The sequence below is a fragment of the Ascaphus truei genome, chromosome 4 (genome assembly GCF_040206685.1).
Source record: "Ascaphus truei isolate aAscTru1 chromosome 4, aAscTru1.hap1, whole genome shotgun sequence".
In the NCBI taxonomy this organism is placed as follows: Eukaryota; Metazoa; Chordata; class Amphibia; order Anura; family Ascaphidae; genus Ascaphus; species Ascaphus truei.
Genome location: NC_134486.1, coordinates 349,116,120 through 349,133,110, shown reverse-complemented (window position 1 = coordinate 349,133,110; position 16,991 = coordinate 349,116,120). Strand labels below are relative to the sequence as shown.

Here is a 16,991-nt window from a genome sequence, read left to right as displayed (position 1 = left end):
GAGGAGCGGCAGAGTGCCTGAGAGGTTGCGCCTGCGCAGGGCAGACCCACAGCGGCCATTACAGGAGTTGCAATAGCGCGAGGTGCGGAGCGGCAGCCATTAGAGGGAGAGCACGAGGCTCCCTATGTTAAAGGCTGCAGGTGGGACTACAATCCCCATGATGCTCAGGGGCAGTAACACCACCTGATACCAGGGAGCCAGTAAGGCTGCAGGATTCTGCCGAAAGAGCAGGAAGAACTATTGCCTGCTGGGAGAGGAAGGAGTCAGTGAAGACCAGGAGCCTGAAGTTGCAGGTTGGTCCATGGAGCAATGCTCCAGGGACTAGGCCAGAGGTCAATCCCCCAGGGCCCAGTTAGTTCCCTGAGTCACTGTATATGTGTTCTGAGTGCTTGCTATAGGGAAGGCCTTAATGTAGGGACCCTTTCATATAGCATTAGAGAGAGATTTGCTGCAAGACATTGCATGAGAGCCAGTGCGGCCTGAGTGCTGAAACAGATGCTGATTCTTTAAAGAGACAGTCAGTCAAGGATCATCCGGCTGGAGATCCCTTCCCTGGGGAGACAGACAGTGATTCATCCCTGCCCAGAGCAGCACGGTGCAGCGTGGGATCACTGTGCGGTGTTGCTGAGTCCCAAGGATTTTCCTGATCAGGAACCGTGATCAGGGAGGTAGTATAACAAGTGCACCAATGGGCCCCAACACAGGGAAGCGCTGTCCCTCACACTTACACTGATTTCCTAGCTTGTGGACACTAATAGGTTACGTGCCCTGGCACAGTAGTACACCAGGGACTAAGGTGATACGGGACTGATACTAAGTACACACTCAGTGATACATATGGTGATGATTTAAATGCTGTGTCTGCAGAGTAATGCTATGTTGGTTATGTACTAAGTGTTATTATTATTCTGATCAGTAAATACTGTTTATCCAATCACGTGTGGTATTGTATATGTGGGTTCTGATAAGGGAGCACTCCCATCACTTTGGGATCCCTCATAAGTGGAGGCGCTGCACCGAGTGTAAGAACACCCCAGGCTCCCAGTGGCGGAGGCTCAGGACTCAGGTTAGCCTCACAGGTTAATGCAGCACCAGTAGTACCGTACCCCAAGGGTACACCCGCTACACTTAAATAAAGTATCCGACTCCAAGGTCAAAATTACGGCAGAAAAGAGGAACAGAATTCTGGTTGGGCATCACCCTTTATTGAATGTTGGTGCTTCTGAGGAGGAGGACAGCCTTCATACTGGCAGGGATAAGTACTACTTTTATTTACTATAGGGTGTACATTGATTGCCAATGTGGGTATCTACTGTATGCCCCTGTTGAGAGGCATAGAATGAGCTTTGGAATGGGTAAACGATCTATTAGCCAGAATTATTGACTATTGCGTGTGTGTGTGTGTGTGTGTGTGTGTGTGTGTGTGTGTGTGTGTGTGTGTGTGTTGGGGGTGTTGATTCTTGTTAAGGTTAGAGAGGTGGGTTTCCTTTATTTTTATATACAGGTTTGATACATGGTCTTTGGGGCTGAATCCCATTATTGTCAGCTCCAGGGAAATTACTTGGATTCCCCTCCGGAGCCCAGCTGCTTCAATCCTGTATAGGAGTCTGTAACAACTGCTCTGGGGAGACACAGAGAGAGTTTGTCCCTCTTGAACTCCTCTGTGCAGCTTTTATAAACTGTCTGGCCCAGGACGATTCAAGCTGCTTTAATCCTCCCGGACCGCAAAAATGTACTGTTCTCGGGGGCCACGTGGGAGGGGGGTGGTTGATGGGAAGGTCACAGACAGTCGAAGATTTCTGCCCGTTTGTCCACGGCACAAGGACAGTAAGTTTTACTACATCTGTAGGACCAGAATCACAGAAAGGTGTTAAGCTTTACAATGCCTTTAGTTCTATTCAGTTGAATGGAAATAAAATGTACTGAACTTTCACAACCATTTGAGGCTGTACAGTAGCCCTCATTTTTATATTTATTCTGGAACAGTTTTTTAATCATACCCACTTGTGTTCTCTATATATAGTATAGGCCCATCAAACTGACTTCCAGCACAAGCTCCGCCCTCAGAGGGAGAAATTTCCCAGCAGGATACTTCTCAGGGAGCGCAAGAGGAGTTTTTCCTTTTCATTTTAACGGAGGTAGAACCTCCAGCTGTGGCTCCAGTTTTGTCTACTGTTGCCTCTCCAGGTCCACTTGTGGCTACTGTTTCCTCCCCAGTTGCAGTTGTGGCTCCTGTTGTAGCTCCTGTTCCAGTTGTAGCTCCAGCTCCAGTTGTGGCTCCTACACCAACTCCTATTGCCACTCCTCCTGTGGCATCTGCTGCGGTGGCACATCCTCTTGCACTATCTCCAGCTGTGGCTCATGCTGTGGAAGATGCCTTTGGTGATCAGCAGCAGTTGTTAGCTGTCCATCACCAGCAATGTTGCTACACACAGAACCTAATTCAAGATGGCCAAAGACCATTGGGAGTCTATGGCAGTCATTAGAGGCATTGAACAGTCTGCTGCAAACCAATTAATTAATGTTATCCAACAGGTCATCGAGTTGCTCAGACCACCAGTCTTAGAACACCAACTGCACACAGTTTGAGCCTCTATTGTGACGGGGCTTGTGCCACTAGTGTGGGGGTCTTTCTTCCACTCCTCGCAAAAGCAAAAGAACACAGCATTCTTAAATTGTTTTTGTTTATTGCAATGTTTGGATTTCTTTGCTTGTTTTCTTCTTCTAGTGTAGCAGTGTGGTTTAACATTCGTAAATGAAAAATGTGATTTAAACATGTTTCCTGTTGTTTTTGCTTTTTTCAAAACACAATTAAGGTGTCAGGAAACATTTTTGGGTATACACATATATAGATACATTCTTAGTATATCTTATGATGCTGTCCATGGTTTTAATACTGTTAGGATTACAGTAAAGTTGAGGGGGGAATGCCTAGAAAGAAGGTACAGACATTATACTGTACATATGTTCTGTTTATTATACGTTATTTTTTCTTTGCATCTTTTTTTAAAACAATTTTTTTTTGGGGGGGGGGGTGTATAACAGTTTAAACATTATTGTAAGTGATTTACTATCAAAGTGTTAGAGTAATCAGTGATGTTGGGATGGGGAAACACTGCCTGTATTAATTGTCAAATACTGATATGTCTCTTTAATGCTATTATAAGTCTACGCTTATAGTGCCGGCGACGTCAGGCTGCGGTCGCTGGAAAAATCAAATTGTGATGACTTCACTTGGTCGCGCCGTAGCGTCGCGCTTACTATAAGTGCACGCGACAGCAGCAATGCATTTGTTTTGACGCGACGTTGCATCGCTGTCACCGTCGCTGGCACTATAAGCGCAGCCTTATACAGTATGATGTTATATACAGTAGTGTGAAGCTATCTGAAGGGTTTGGATGTGAGTAACTGCAAGTTTAGCCATGACTTAGCTAAATGAATGTTAAATCCCTGCATTAATTATAACGGAGGTCAACAGAGCTCTGTGGATATGCGTTGTTAGAGGAAACATCTCTTTTGCATATCATTATCCCTACGTCTGTTAGATTAACGCAAGGGCTTGTTACTGCTAAAAACAGCACTTAACGCATCGGTACGGAGCTTTCAAGATCCCAGTTGGCACTTAAAACGTTTTTAACCGAAGTTAATGTCTCAGTAAGCCACTAACGGAGATTTGTGGATCTTCCCCTTTGTAACCATTGTATTTATGAAGCAGATTAAAGTGTGATGATGGCGTTCTGGTTGTGGAATAAGAAGATGGAAGGAAATGCAGTGCTTACAAATGCTCTTCTTCCGCACAAATTGGCGATCTGCTCCAATGCTCCAATGTAAACAGGGTGTGATGAATAGAGCATGCCATAGACAGAATATTGTAATGACCCTTCATGCAGGTGCAGTATGGCCCAGTGTTCCTGGAGACACGCTACAAAAGGGAAAAGACTCAGCACAAACATCTCCAGCTGCAGATCTTTCCTTCTTGGGTTGTGATTATACAGGAAAACACACGCGGCGCCTGAAAAACAACATAATAAAACAATAGAAGCGCACATAGCAGTTGCGGAACGCGTGCCGCGTGGAACTGCAGGACGTCTGTCCTCTGGTGCGATCTGCAGATTTGTTCTTGGCTGGCAACGGCCACATCACGTGAGCGGTTCCAGCCAATGAGGGCGAACCGCTCATGGCCACGCGTCTGCCACACCTCCTTGCTTCCTCTCCACCGGCTCCCTGGTATAATCACCATGCTGCTCGGCGGCAGCGCTGGGGGACATCACAGAATAGCGCTGCCGCCCTGCAGCATTTGGTATACTGTAATTGAGCCCTTAAAAGTATTATCTGCACTGTCTATCGATAATCAACAGCCGCATATTTACTGTAACTGCGACATATCTGTATTATAATTGTTAATCAGCGTGCTCCATATCTCACACATCACTGTCTTCAGTTTGGGACTATTTGGTTCCTATTGATTATTCTGGAAAATGGGGTAACAATTAGCCATTCAATTCAAGGGAATGGATGTTAATATATTGCTAACAGTGTGTTTTTGTTTCCCCACAAAGTTAAATAGGGAATATACAGCAATATTCTTAGAGCATCAGGAGAAGTACTGTATAGTCAAGATAAACTACTAATGTCCTTTTTTCCAATGTATCCCTGTCATATGCTCATTTCACACTTTAAAGCAGGGAAAAAGTATGTGTTACATTTCTCTATAGCAAAAAAAAAAAACCATTTACACAAGACTTTAAATAGAATTGTATGTATGCAACGAAAAGCTACTTTGCTTGCAGGACAGGGCATTTTGAAAACTTCTGTATTTGCTACAAATCAGCATACTGTTTTATTCTTAAAAGCCACACGTTTATAGATTTACAGTAAGTCAAACAAAAAAGGACAACTACAGTTACTACCCTTTGTCATATACTGCAAATTAAAGTTAGCACAGCTGTCAAGTAATGTTATTAAGTGTCTGCAAATCTGCACACCTGCAATCACATTGGTTTATATAATAAGTATTGTATGTCATTTATCTTCCTTTTTTTGCTTTCTTAAACAATACAAGAGAAAATTGCTGATACAACTGTACTCATTTCAGAACTGTTTTGCAAACCTAACACGTGAATGGGGTTTTCATAGGCTAAATAATTGCATTGGGTCCTGAGGTTGATGGAGGATGCCAAAGGAGGAAAAAGGTGATTATTTTGCATATAGTGCAACAATATTCTCATCTAGTGTTTCCCTCTCTCCCTTTTTATCTTTTGTAGCCAGAGCTACCTACAAGCTGCAAGTGAAATGCCTGCTGGACATGTCCTGGACCCGTCAGGGAACTATAACTCGCCTAAGTTCCGTTCTCGGAACCAGAGCTACATGCGGGCAGTTAGCACACTCAGTCAGGCCAGCTGTGTCAGTCAGGTTGGAATTACATTTTCACACTTCCTCAAATCATCTCTTGATAAATGTGCACTTGCTTTGTTGTATGTTAAATTAACAAACATTTTTTGTAGGAAGACATTCTAGAAATATTCTGTAGCTGCTAAGAATCTTTTCAATGCATCTGTACAAACCTTAACATAATATGCCTGGTGTAGGAGTTGATTACAGAATTCTAATGCAAACAATTTGAGTAATTAGTAAATGCCGAAGGGTGGGCATTTAAGAAATCCCGTCATTTCTAAAGGTGTTATCAATACTGTACATTGGCCCTTACACAGTATACAGTGGTACATTGGGTTTGATACTACAAACCACGGTAAACCACATAGTCTCTCTGCAAGTTTGCATTCATTATAACAACCAAGGGTAATGGAGGGATTTATAGTATTGGCCTATGATACATAGTACAGTTGCTGGCTTTTAGGTTTTTTTTTAAGTTCTCTAATTGTTTTTAGAATATCCAGTAAATTATTTTCAGTTAAATACCTATACCACTACAATTATATTATAACGTGGTGTAACAGTTCTACCTTTTCTTGACTCAAAAATTCTGAGGTAGCATAAACCTCTATAAAAAATGGTGCTGTTGGCCCAAGGTACAGAGGTGTCTCCTTATGTTTTTTTGAGGGGATATAACTTGAGACACCCCTCCCCTTTTGCAGTTAATGGAGCTACTAAAATTCAGCTACTTGTAAAAAAAAATTATATATAAATATAAAAGAGATGCTTCTACTGTCCGGATTTGTTGTCCCAAAATGAAATCTCTTCTAATAAAGCCTTTTCCACATGGTTTAGAGAATAGCAAAGCATAAAAAGCCAGTTGGAAAGGGCTCTTTCTACACAGATTTGCACAACTTGCAGCTACTGGAATATGCTCCATATAATTATTTTCGCATTACTTTACAACATTGTATTGATAGAAATTGTGAGAATGCATTATGGCACAGAAAGACATATTGAGAAAATTATATATTGTAGCACTCAGACCTTAAACAACAACTTGCCCAGTTCCCTGCTTTTTCTCACAGAAAGACCTCTGCATTATTCATTCAACATTTCTTAAATGTCTAAACTGTGCACAAACAGCACTTTAGGTAGCGATTGCCTCTACGTGTGCAAATACATGCGACAGACATTTTGTATTCAAATTAAGAAATGTTGTAAGCATTAATTCGGTATTCACTGATTTGCACGATTGCATTTGTTCTTGAAAGTCTGACTGAGGCTTGATTTAGAGAAGAGAGACAAAAAGAGAGAGAGAAACATAGAGAGAGACTTATTAGCCTATTGAAAAAGTCATGCAAAAAATGCATAATACATGAAAAATTCTGTATTGTATATGTGAAAGTATGCATAATGGGCCATATGCACAAAGTTGTGTTATGCCTTAAGACACAATCCATGACAGTAGAAACCTTACAGTTGAATTGACTGTAGGCTGCCATATTAAAGTGCTGGAAGGTACTGTATCGTACGGCAGACACTACTTGGTAAAACAGTATGAGAATAAAATGCAACTACTTAGTTCTCCCCCTCTCCCCCTCTCCCCCTTTCCCCTCTCCCCCTCTCCCCCTCTCCCCCTCTTCCCCTCCCATGTGTTAAAATGTCTCCTGATAGTGATGTTCCATGTGATATTATGTTCCTGCTACACTAACAAAAAAATCTTCTACTCTGATTTTCCATTTATATTTCTACTCTGTATATATGTTATAATTATTCCTGAATTGCGGTAAAATCGTGGTACACTCTTAAATCTGCATCTAAAGTTTCCGGCAACCCATTTAAAAACGAAATATGCATATACAGTAATAATGTGAGTTATTCATTATTGTGCAGTAAGGGTGATTTCCCAAAATTAACTATTCAACTAGTTGATTATGTGCAGTATCAATTACAATGATAACGTAAAGAACTGAAAGAGAGAAAAGTTTCATTTTTTTAAAAGAGCAGAATGGAGTGCAGACCATGACTTTGTCATGTTAATGTCTGCATTTACCATGTTTACAGATGTATCAGGAGTCACTGTCTCCGGAGTCGGAGCTGAAAGAATAAAATGTCAGGGCCCCAGAGATAGTGCTGCCACGATATCGCTGCAGAGTCCATGCTTCCGGGTTGGACCCCCAGAGCGATAATCCTCCAGCGTTGGGTTGCCGCGGTCACGGTCACACAGCTTGGCCCGGTGCCAATGCACATAAGTCTTGTTACATCTGTATGTATATGATTTAAATTTGCTATACATTTTAGAACTTAAAGCTGCAGTTCAAGCTGCCGTTTAAAAAAATGTAATAATAATAATAATTTTTCCATCAATACAATCTGCACACTGACAAGTGATTACTGTAACTAAGTTGCATATCGATCCGTTCACCTGTAATCGATCACTTTGCTCAGGGTTATTTAAGTCAGTTATTACTGCAAAACAGTACCCACGATGCAAAGTTATGTGTGGAAGATCATGTGACCAGGCAGTTACTAGATACAATTGATGCACTGCTAGAGAGAGGGCCGGGCTCCAGAGCAAGAGCCTATGTCAGAAGAGGAAGGTGGTGTGACTTATAAATGGTTTCTATAGAAACAAAAAGGCTTGTTACATTAGAATACATTAAAGATCTCTTTAAAAATTGTTTAGTTTTTTTAAAATGCTACAAGTATTTTCTCATAGTACAGAACTGATTTTTTTTTTTTTAAACACATACACATGTAGGATAATTCTTGAACTGCAGCTTTAACATACACGTGTAAAGCAAAATAGAAAGAATCCAGAATGTAATCGAAACATAGGTATGATATAGTGCTATTGTAGCCTACATACTGTATGAATGCTGAATAATATTATACGGAATAAAACTGGAAAGTTTGTGCAAATTAATATTTACATTGTATGTATTTTCATATCAGTCCCCTAAATGGTGGCATAACCTAAGAGAATCTGTTCCTGGCACCAGCACACTTACTTGTTTGACGTTAAAGATCTAGAGCAGTGATTTTCAACCAGGGTTCCGTGGATCCTGAAGTTCCGTGACAGGCTACTAGGGGCTCCCTGGTCAATCATTTCATTGTACCATACTTTTGAATGAAGTCATTATTAGTAATAATGTATTAATAGCTACATTATATTATTACAAATCCTATATAATAAAGAAAGCTATTCGTTTATTTGGGAAATATTATCCATACCACAGCAATATAATTTGTATGTACTGTAAATAAGATAAAGGAGTTGGAGTTCCACAAAGTCACATTACAATTGTATCATGTTCCATGGAGTCTTAAAAGGTTGAAAAACAGTGATGTAGTATATTGTTCAATGAATGACATTATTAAAGAATGCTTTTCAATTTTTTTTTTTAAATTGGCAGACCCACTGAAGTGAAACTGCAGGGACACTGGAATTGCCCTAATGGGATTGTACATGGTAATTCCATTGAGATCTCAGTGAAATCTAACAAGAGAATGTTTTGTTTTCTTTTTTTGCAGGATTTCCTCATTGAAAGTCTGCAAGAATGCTTTACCTCACAGGAATATCCTGAGATCAAGGTGGCAGTACCCTGTATACTCCCAGGCTAGGAGAAGTCGTACTTAACCATTTCCAAATATACAGCACCATTCTTGTTTATTTTTTGCAGCTGTAATGCATTTACAGCTGTTTGAAACAAATGTAGTACATTGGTGATTGTATCAACACAACAGCAATGACTACATAAGTCATACAAAAATACACTGCAAATTCTGAATTGAAAAATATCATGCAAGTAACATCTCTAAATTCTGTATTTAATAGTGTTAATATAGGTGATACACTTTGGTATACCATGTATTCAATATTTGATAAACATTTACTGTTTAAATGTTAGAATTGCATCTTCTAGATCTATGCATTAGATGTTTGAACCAAATATAGACAGATTATCCAATATATTATTCTGAAATAAATCTATGAGCTAGTTATTTGCAGTGACAGAATTCTGTGTATAAAGTATGCAGTATTCACAGTCAAAATATCATGCCTTTCCCATTGTTATTTTTACGTATTTGTTATCATTTACATTGAATGCAAAGTTACTATCTGTGACATCTGTACACTTAGTGATCTTCAACACATACATGGGCAACTTTCTCTATTCTAAATACTCATCTCTTTCATTACATGGAAGTTGGCATGCAGCACACGTATAGTACAATGATCTAGCGACTTCATTAGTGTGCATTAGCATTATTCCCTTTAACAATGCACACATGAATTGTTTACTCCACGATGAAGGTGGTTAGGTATTGTATAGACTGAAGCCAAATATTTATTGACTTGAGATCTTGTAATTGTTGAATAAAACAACACTGTATACAGTATGTTTTATTTGTGGCAGTCTGGAATATTTCAGTGGGAGGAATACATATTACAGTATAACCTTTCATAAGAATTCTTCTCTGGGCCTGATATGACGTAACAAACTGTCATCTTGTGTGCCCTGATGGCATGGAGAAGGGAAACCCCATATCTAACACTAAGTAAAACATGTGCGCCATTTCCTATATTGAGACAATTAATGTGTATTCTATCCATAGCAGGTGTAATGTGGCTCAATGTTGACAAAACATCGTGTTTAATTGTAATCATTTATGTACTTATGTAATCATTTCCTTAATTCCCTTCTTTCATATGAATGTGAAATTCATATCAGTTACATTTGTTATTTTACTTATTTTATCTTTTTAAATACAGTGTTTATTATGATTGTGAACTCCAACATTGCTTCTGTTTCCTCATATGATCCATTAAGTACTCTATTCTAAGAAGTGATAATAGTTAGGTTTTTAAATAGATCCCTACCAACATTATTAAATTGTCCCATCCCAGAAAAATGTCTGCCCTGTGTCCCTATTCCAGAGAGAGAGAGAGAGAGAGAGACTTAGAAGAGGCCCAATAACTTATATACCTCAAAATATGTTAACTTACAGGTATATTCAATGTGGTGAGATACCGGTGAACACACTTGAGATACCTAGTAAATATGTACATATTTAATTTAACCTAATCACTGGTTTCTCATCACATGCAACATTGGTTACTCTATTTGGAGGTTTATGATTCAATGGGTCCATTCCTGAATTGGTCTCTTTCTCCTTCTCTCCCCCTTTTTTTTCAATATAAACAAATTCCCCAATATAATTTAGACATTAAGTAGACTACAAGCATCATATACTTTTCAGCTTGTTAATATAGAAACAATGCATATTAGACATATATATATTTTTTTTACTATATACAGTAGTACCATTATGAGTATAGTAATTTGTTGTATTAGTAGTGGACATCTTAAAGTCACCTTTATAAAAAAAAATTTAGTATTAAAATAATAACTTGTGCCATTCCCAGTGTTACCACTATGTTACAGAGAAGCATCCTGCATTAATATGCATGAAGTGCGATCAGTCATGTTAAAAAAAAATGTGTTTGCTGTACGTATTTATCCAAGAACAAAGCATCAGTCCCTTAGAAGCTGGGTCGTTTTATGTTACATTTTACTGCAAGTATTTGCAGTTTCTTGTTAAAATATTTGATTAACTTGAAAATGAATATGTTTTTACATAAACCCTTGTATTTCTTTTTTTATTATAAAATAACCATTCAGGGATTAGTCACGCTAGAAAATGTAGTCTGACACAATTTAATTGTTTGTTCTTCAAATATGCATTAAAATGCCCGTTGCAATTAATATTGCAAAGGGAAGCAATTTGGATAATTCTATCATTTAATACCTTGAAAACACATGTAAAATATGTTCTAGAAATTATAATTGTACCCTTCACCTAGATCTAATTCCAAAAGAATGTGATATCTTTATTTTTGCTGGCTTTCAAAATTATGACTTATTCTTTACTAAATGTGCATTTAATATAATCCTTAATTGGCATCTACATTCCTTTTGTCAGCAAAGCCATTACCTTTTTAATTTTGATAAACATGGTAAAAAACAGTGTCATGTAACTGAAAAAAAATACCACCTCTCCTCTTCTCTCTCATTCTCCATTAATTATAGCAAATTCTTATCATTGTGTTTCTTTATTCCTCGATAAAATTGTTATTAGTAATATTCTAAGCACAAATCTTCTTTTACCGCTATACAGAAATGTTAATGCAAGGTTTTTCCTTTCTTTCAGATGAGTGAAACAGAGATTAATGGGCAATATGAATCAGTGTGCGAGTCAGTGTTTAGTGAAGTTGAATCTCATGCAATGGATGCTTTGGACCTCCCTGGATGCTTTCGAACAAGGAGCCACAGTTACCTGCGAGCTATACAGGCTGGTTATTCCCAGGATGATGATTGTATTCCTGCAATGACATCTTCCAATGTCGCCTCGTCTACCAGGTCAACGGCAGGTAAAAAAAAAATAATAGCTCTTACGAAAATGAATGGTCTCTGGCAAGTCTGTTTTTTTTTATTTTTTGTAACTTGACCTTTATTGAATTTTAAATAAACATACAGAAACAAACCATGAAAGATACATATATATTTCTGCACTGGCCAGTACAAAAAAAACAGCATAAGACGCATGAGTTAATATTCAGAATTTAGACTTTTTATAACCATTGTATTAATGCTGTATTCAGAATAAGATTATGGGGTCAAAGTAGCAATCCACCCCAAATTATTATTATTATTATTATTATTTTCACCTTAGTAGATCCAGGTGGTCCAATGGAACTCTTTTTAGTAGTTTCTTGCAAAAATGACAAATATGGCCACAGGGTTACCATAAAAAATTGTGATGAGATTTAGGAAAGACGTTGCAGCTTTTGGGTACCTGTAGTCAAAAACAGTCCAAAGACCAAGTCTGGGGTTCTAAAAAGCAATCCCAACAGTACATTTAAGGCACTGTATGTTTGAAACCAGAAACGCTACAGTAATATCCAATTCCTTAAACCATGAATAGAAAAGTTATCCTTAGCAGCTCCACTTATGATTGATGTGATTGATAGTCTCAGGGTTTACAGCATAAAAGAAGATGGTGCCTGACTGGTTCTGCTCTGTTATTGAGGTTTCACAAATCAGCTGTAAATGTCCACATAGAAAAGCACCTAGTTAACTTCCTAAATCAATAACTGTAGACTTGTTTGTCCCCCTATATATCATAGACTATATCCTCAAAAATTGCAAAGTGAAGACTCACGGTTGTGAAAAGGTGCATCAGTCCAATCCTGGTCCCGTGGGTTGCTGCAAGGCTTTGGTGTGCTGTTCACTGGGTAGATAATACAAAAAGTGAAGAATGCGCGACGCACCATCGGAATGAAAAATATTCTGTGCTTGTGCACTTTATCAAGGCTCCCTTGAGCTTTTGAGTAGTGACCTCAGCGAGCCATATTGTTCTCCTGGACAAGTATTCTTGTCAGATGCATGGGTTAATTTAGCACTAGCCTTGGTCTCTGGAAGCAGGACTAGCACAGTTGAACTCTGCAGGATCCCCTTGGAGCTACTACTTACAACCATCCCCTTAAAATAAATTGAGCACCACAGATTGTTGCATTAGGATACTCTTGTCTTTTCTCTAAACATCCTTGTCTGTTCTTGTCTCTTCACACTAGATTGAGTTCAATGATTGTCAGAAATATCCAAGCTTGATTGATATACACAAACCAGATAAACTCTCATACTTACTAAACTGTGCATCTTATATTCAAGTGAATGGACCATAGCATCATATTGTAAATCTACTGCAAGACAGTGTTTCAGTATTAAGTGCTGTTAGTGCCTCACACCAAAGTGCTGACATCTTCTCTAAAAATGAAATATTTGATTGCTTCATATACACAACTTTATTTCTATGTTATATTGTTTCATACGTATGTAAATGTAGTGTTAACGTAGATGCATCTAACAGATACAATTATCCATGTGCTGTAATATGATATTTTACCACACAAAATTATAAAAAATAAAGTTTAAGGAATAGATAAGGACAACATTTTCACCGAAATCCGAATCCGCCATGGATTGGTCAATTCCTTTCAGCTGCGGAGTTTCGCAGATTAGTCTAGAAAAGGCACTCCCTTGGAATCCTCATATATTACCCCCATGCATCACTGCACCACAAAGGACAAGTGTACCACTGCAGTGTCACTCACTGAGCCATGGTAGGAGAAGTGGAAATATTCCCACACCATGGAGGTGGCTCCTGTGATTACTGATAGTAGGATAGTACCAAAGGCAAGGGGTAGTGACGTGGATAGATTTCATGCATGAGAAAGCAGTAGATACAAAGAGATAGACTTGAGCAGGGAGCAAGAGAACAAGCTGAAATAAAGGAGGGTGGATGAGCGATATAGAGCGTTGAATGTAATAGAACTTTTTAGTTGATCTGCAATTTAATGGGAGGCGTGCTGCAGGATATGAAGAGGGGAAAAAACCGAGACGAGATGAGTGAGAGTGAGATCAATGCTTGGTAGACCATTTCGTAGAAGAATACAAGGGTCAACATGGAAGAAAAAGTGCTAACATTACAGTTTTGGCTGTAAAGTTATATATGAGAGGGCTGATTTTAGCCATGTTATGGTTGAAGAAACTGCTATTTCTAGCATGAATGTGAGAGAAGGAAAAGTAACAGTTGTTCACTGTAAAGGAAAATGGGACCTGGCCTTGGAATAATTGCCTTGTAGAAGCTTGAGATGATTAACTACCTGTGTAGGGATCATTCTAATGTAATGATCACAAAAGAAGCCACATTTTAGAGACTCTATATTGCAAGAGCATTAGAATTGAGTAAGTATGGACTGTGTATTAGAATACTATCCAAGAGCATTCTTTGAGATTGGAAGCAAATGGCACAAAAGACACAGGCAGGAGTGCCAAATGTGTTATTATTGAGCATATGTGCCACTAATATGTGTTTAATTAAATAATAAATGGTATCAGGTGAGAGGGGTGGCTTAAATATGTAGGTGAGCGTATTGACCAACAGGTGTGGAAGAGAAATTTGAATAGGTTGGAGGGTATGGTCTCAAGTAGGCATGTTGTGTAGATGGAGAGGTAGAGAGCAATAATGCTATTTCTTCCTCTGTAATAGGTTGTTTAGGGTCTAGGGTGGAATGATTAGATTTGAGGAGAATAGGGGGAATTGAGAGAATTGCTTGAAATATGGAATCCACCTTGGCTTTAAAATAATCTGCAAAGTATGGGATGAAAAAAGGCGTGAATATAGAGGAGTGAAAGATAAATAATAGATGGCATACGTTTGAGGAAGCTTGTTTCTGTATTTAGCCAAGGTTGTGGGTTAGAGGGGAGACAGTAAAATAATATAGTGGAGTCATGTTGAGGACACGTTGGTCTAGTAAATGGAGAGAATGCAGTTGACAAGGCATTTTCAAGATTGCCAGAGTTAGGGGAATACCAATATTAAAGATGAATGTAGATGCCAGAGTAGAGATGTAAATTGCAGGTTTCAAGTTTAATGAGGGGAAGGGGAGGACTAGAGAGAGCACAAAAATTAGCTTGTGATCAAACAGTGGTAAAGGGCAGGTAAAGAAGGTGGACAGAGAACAGCTTTTTTATATACAGTTTTTGTGGTTGCAGGAAGTAGTCCTTTGTCAGAGGCCAAAAGCTTAGGTCAGACAAAGAAGGTGATAGGCCCAGGATATAGCAGGATTGTCCATAAGTTAAAGTATAGTAAATAGCCCTAATTCATTCCTAGGGTTTTGGTCAGAGTTACAGTAATTTTCTTTTTATACACTGTATTTTTAAATAGGGACTTTGTCCCCCTGTAATGTGCAATTTACTTACATTCTCATAACCAATAAAGTTATGTACATATGATAACATTTGCAGATTTGTTTTTGTTTTAAAGGCTGCTTTCCAAAGCCTGGGGAAGTGGTCATGTAACTTATCCAATTGAAAATATAATAAATACTCACAAACTTCACATAGTGAAAGGCTGCTAATGTGTTCACCAGTAGCTGCACTTGTAGTATCTGTTCATTTCCTGCGTATGGCACTTAAGGACACGAAGCAATTAAATGCTAGGTTACAGCTAATTATTATATTTTTTCTTATATGGTGTTGGCAGTGTACCCTACCCCATGGTGCCTTACTAGAAATCATTACTTTAGGAAGATGGTGGAACTTGCCCACAGGTGCTGACATAGAGATTTGAACCAAACCTCTGCTTCAAAAATCAATTATGTTATCTTCAGATTAAAAAGGTATAAAAACCTTTAGTAGGATTGGACGAGGATGATTTAGAATACTCTAGTGGGCAGCTAGTTGCTAACTTAGATTTCAAATTGGTGGACTTAGTGAATATAATACTAGGTCTGGGTGGAAGAATCTACGCATGCATATGATCGCTTAACAGAATTGGCAAATGTTTATTAAATATGTGCCTAATTTTAGGGGCCATTTGATTATAGTGTAATAAATGATATACGATTATTAGACTCAGTGGATTACAGTAAATGCAATGTCTACAATACTTATTTACATATTATAGACGATGCTTGTTTTTCATACTAATTAAATACAAACATTGTTCATCATGTTATGGGTTTTTTTTTTAGGCCGTATCTTGAATTTCCCATATGTCAAGCCCTGTTACAGAGTGTATCCCTGAATCAATTATATATGCATGTTATGTATTTTGTATAAAATTGAAAATCAAAAAAGGGAAACTTGGAGGTTTGAGTGGGGTGAAAAAGCTAAATTTACCTGTCAGCTTTATTCTCTAAAAATAAATTCACCAGAAATTTGGACGACGAGAGTTTTATATTTTTAGCAGTGCTGGTTCCCATTTTTTGCTTTTTTTTTTTTTTTTATATAACTTGTATTTTATTATACATACATGCATGATATACATAAAAAAAAAGACATCAGGTGCATGTTTAGCATATCATATACAATAACAAAAGCATAATAAACTCACGTAGTTTTTCGAGCCCTACTTAACCACGTGAGTGGGAATCGTCTTGTGTAAGGTACTGGGGTAAATAATAATATATAAACAAAAACAAAAAAAAAAAAAAAAGGGGTGGGGGTGGGGGGGAGGAGGTAAAGGAGGGAGTGGGGGGGAAGGAGAGGGGGAAGGTGTATCCAAGGACAAGAATACATCTGGGGAACACCAGGACAGCGTGAGGACTATGTATCAACTAGTGTGGCTTTTCTGTAGAATAAGTGATTGGGCGTAAGGAGTATGAGGTTCTAGGTGTGGGGTTGGTTCTCATGCCCCCAAAGGAGAACGCATTTATTACTATTATAGCCAAATTGTGTTACGCTCTACCCCAGGGATGTCTGTTTGGGCAAGCCAGGGGGCCCAAACTTTTAGATAATTGTCGCCAGTGTCATTAACTAAGCTCGTTAACTTTTCCATCTGGCAGATAAACCAAATACGATTCCGAATCTTTGGGATAATTGGAATATCGGGGCGTTTCCATAGTGCTGCGATCTCGCACCGCGTAGCTAGAGCAAAATGTGCAATTAGTTTATTGTGTGATTTTGATAGGTTCTTTAGGGGTCTGTTCATGAGAAACAGCCACGGGTCTGGGGGAATAGTGAGATCGAAAACTCTCTGGATCC

General features: G+C 38.6%; 1 protein-coding gene across 8 annotated transcripts in view; it reads left to right on the top strand.

Annotated features, from left to right (window-relative positions):
- Window positions 1–16,991, top strand: part of DLGAP2 (DLG associated protein 2) — a 1,048,830-nt gene that overhangs the window by 855,635 nt on the left and 176,204 nt on the right. For 7 of the 8 annotated variants that reach the window (XM_075598227.1, XM_075598230.1, XM_075598226.1 and 4 more), the window contains 3 exons: window positions 5,265–5,412; window positions 8,911–8,970; window positions 11,593–11,812. In XM_075598227.1, the coding sequence (XP_075454342.1) occupies window positions 5,265–5,412; window positions 8,911–8,970; window positions 11,593–11,812 (428 nt within the window). The remainder of the gene's footprint in view (window positions 1–5,264; window positions 5,413–8,910; window positions 8,971–11,592; window positions 11,813–16,991) is intronic. The other variant, XM_075598229.1, reaches the window with a different exon arrangement.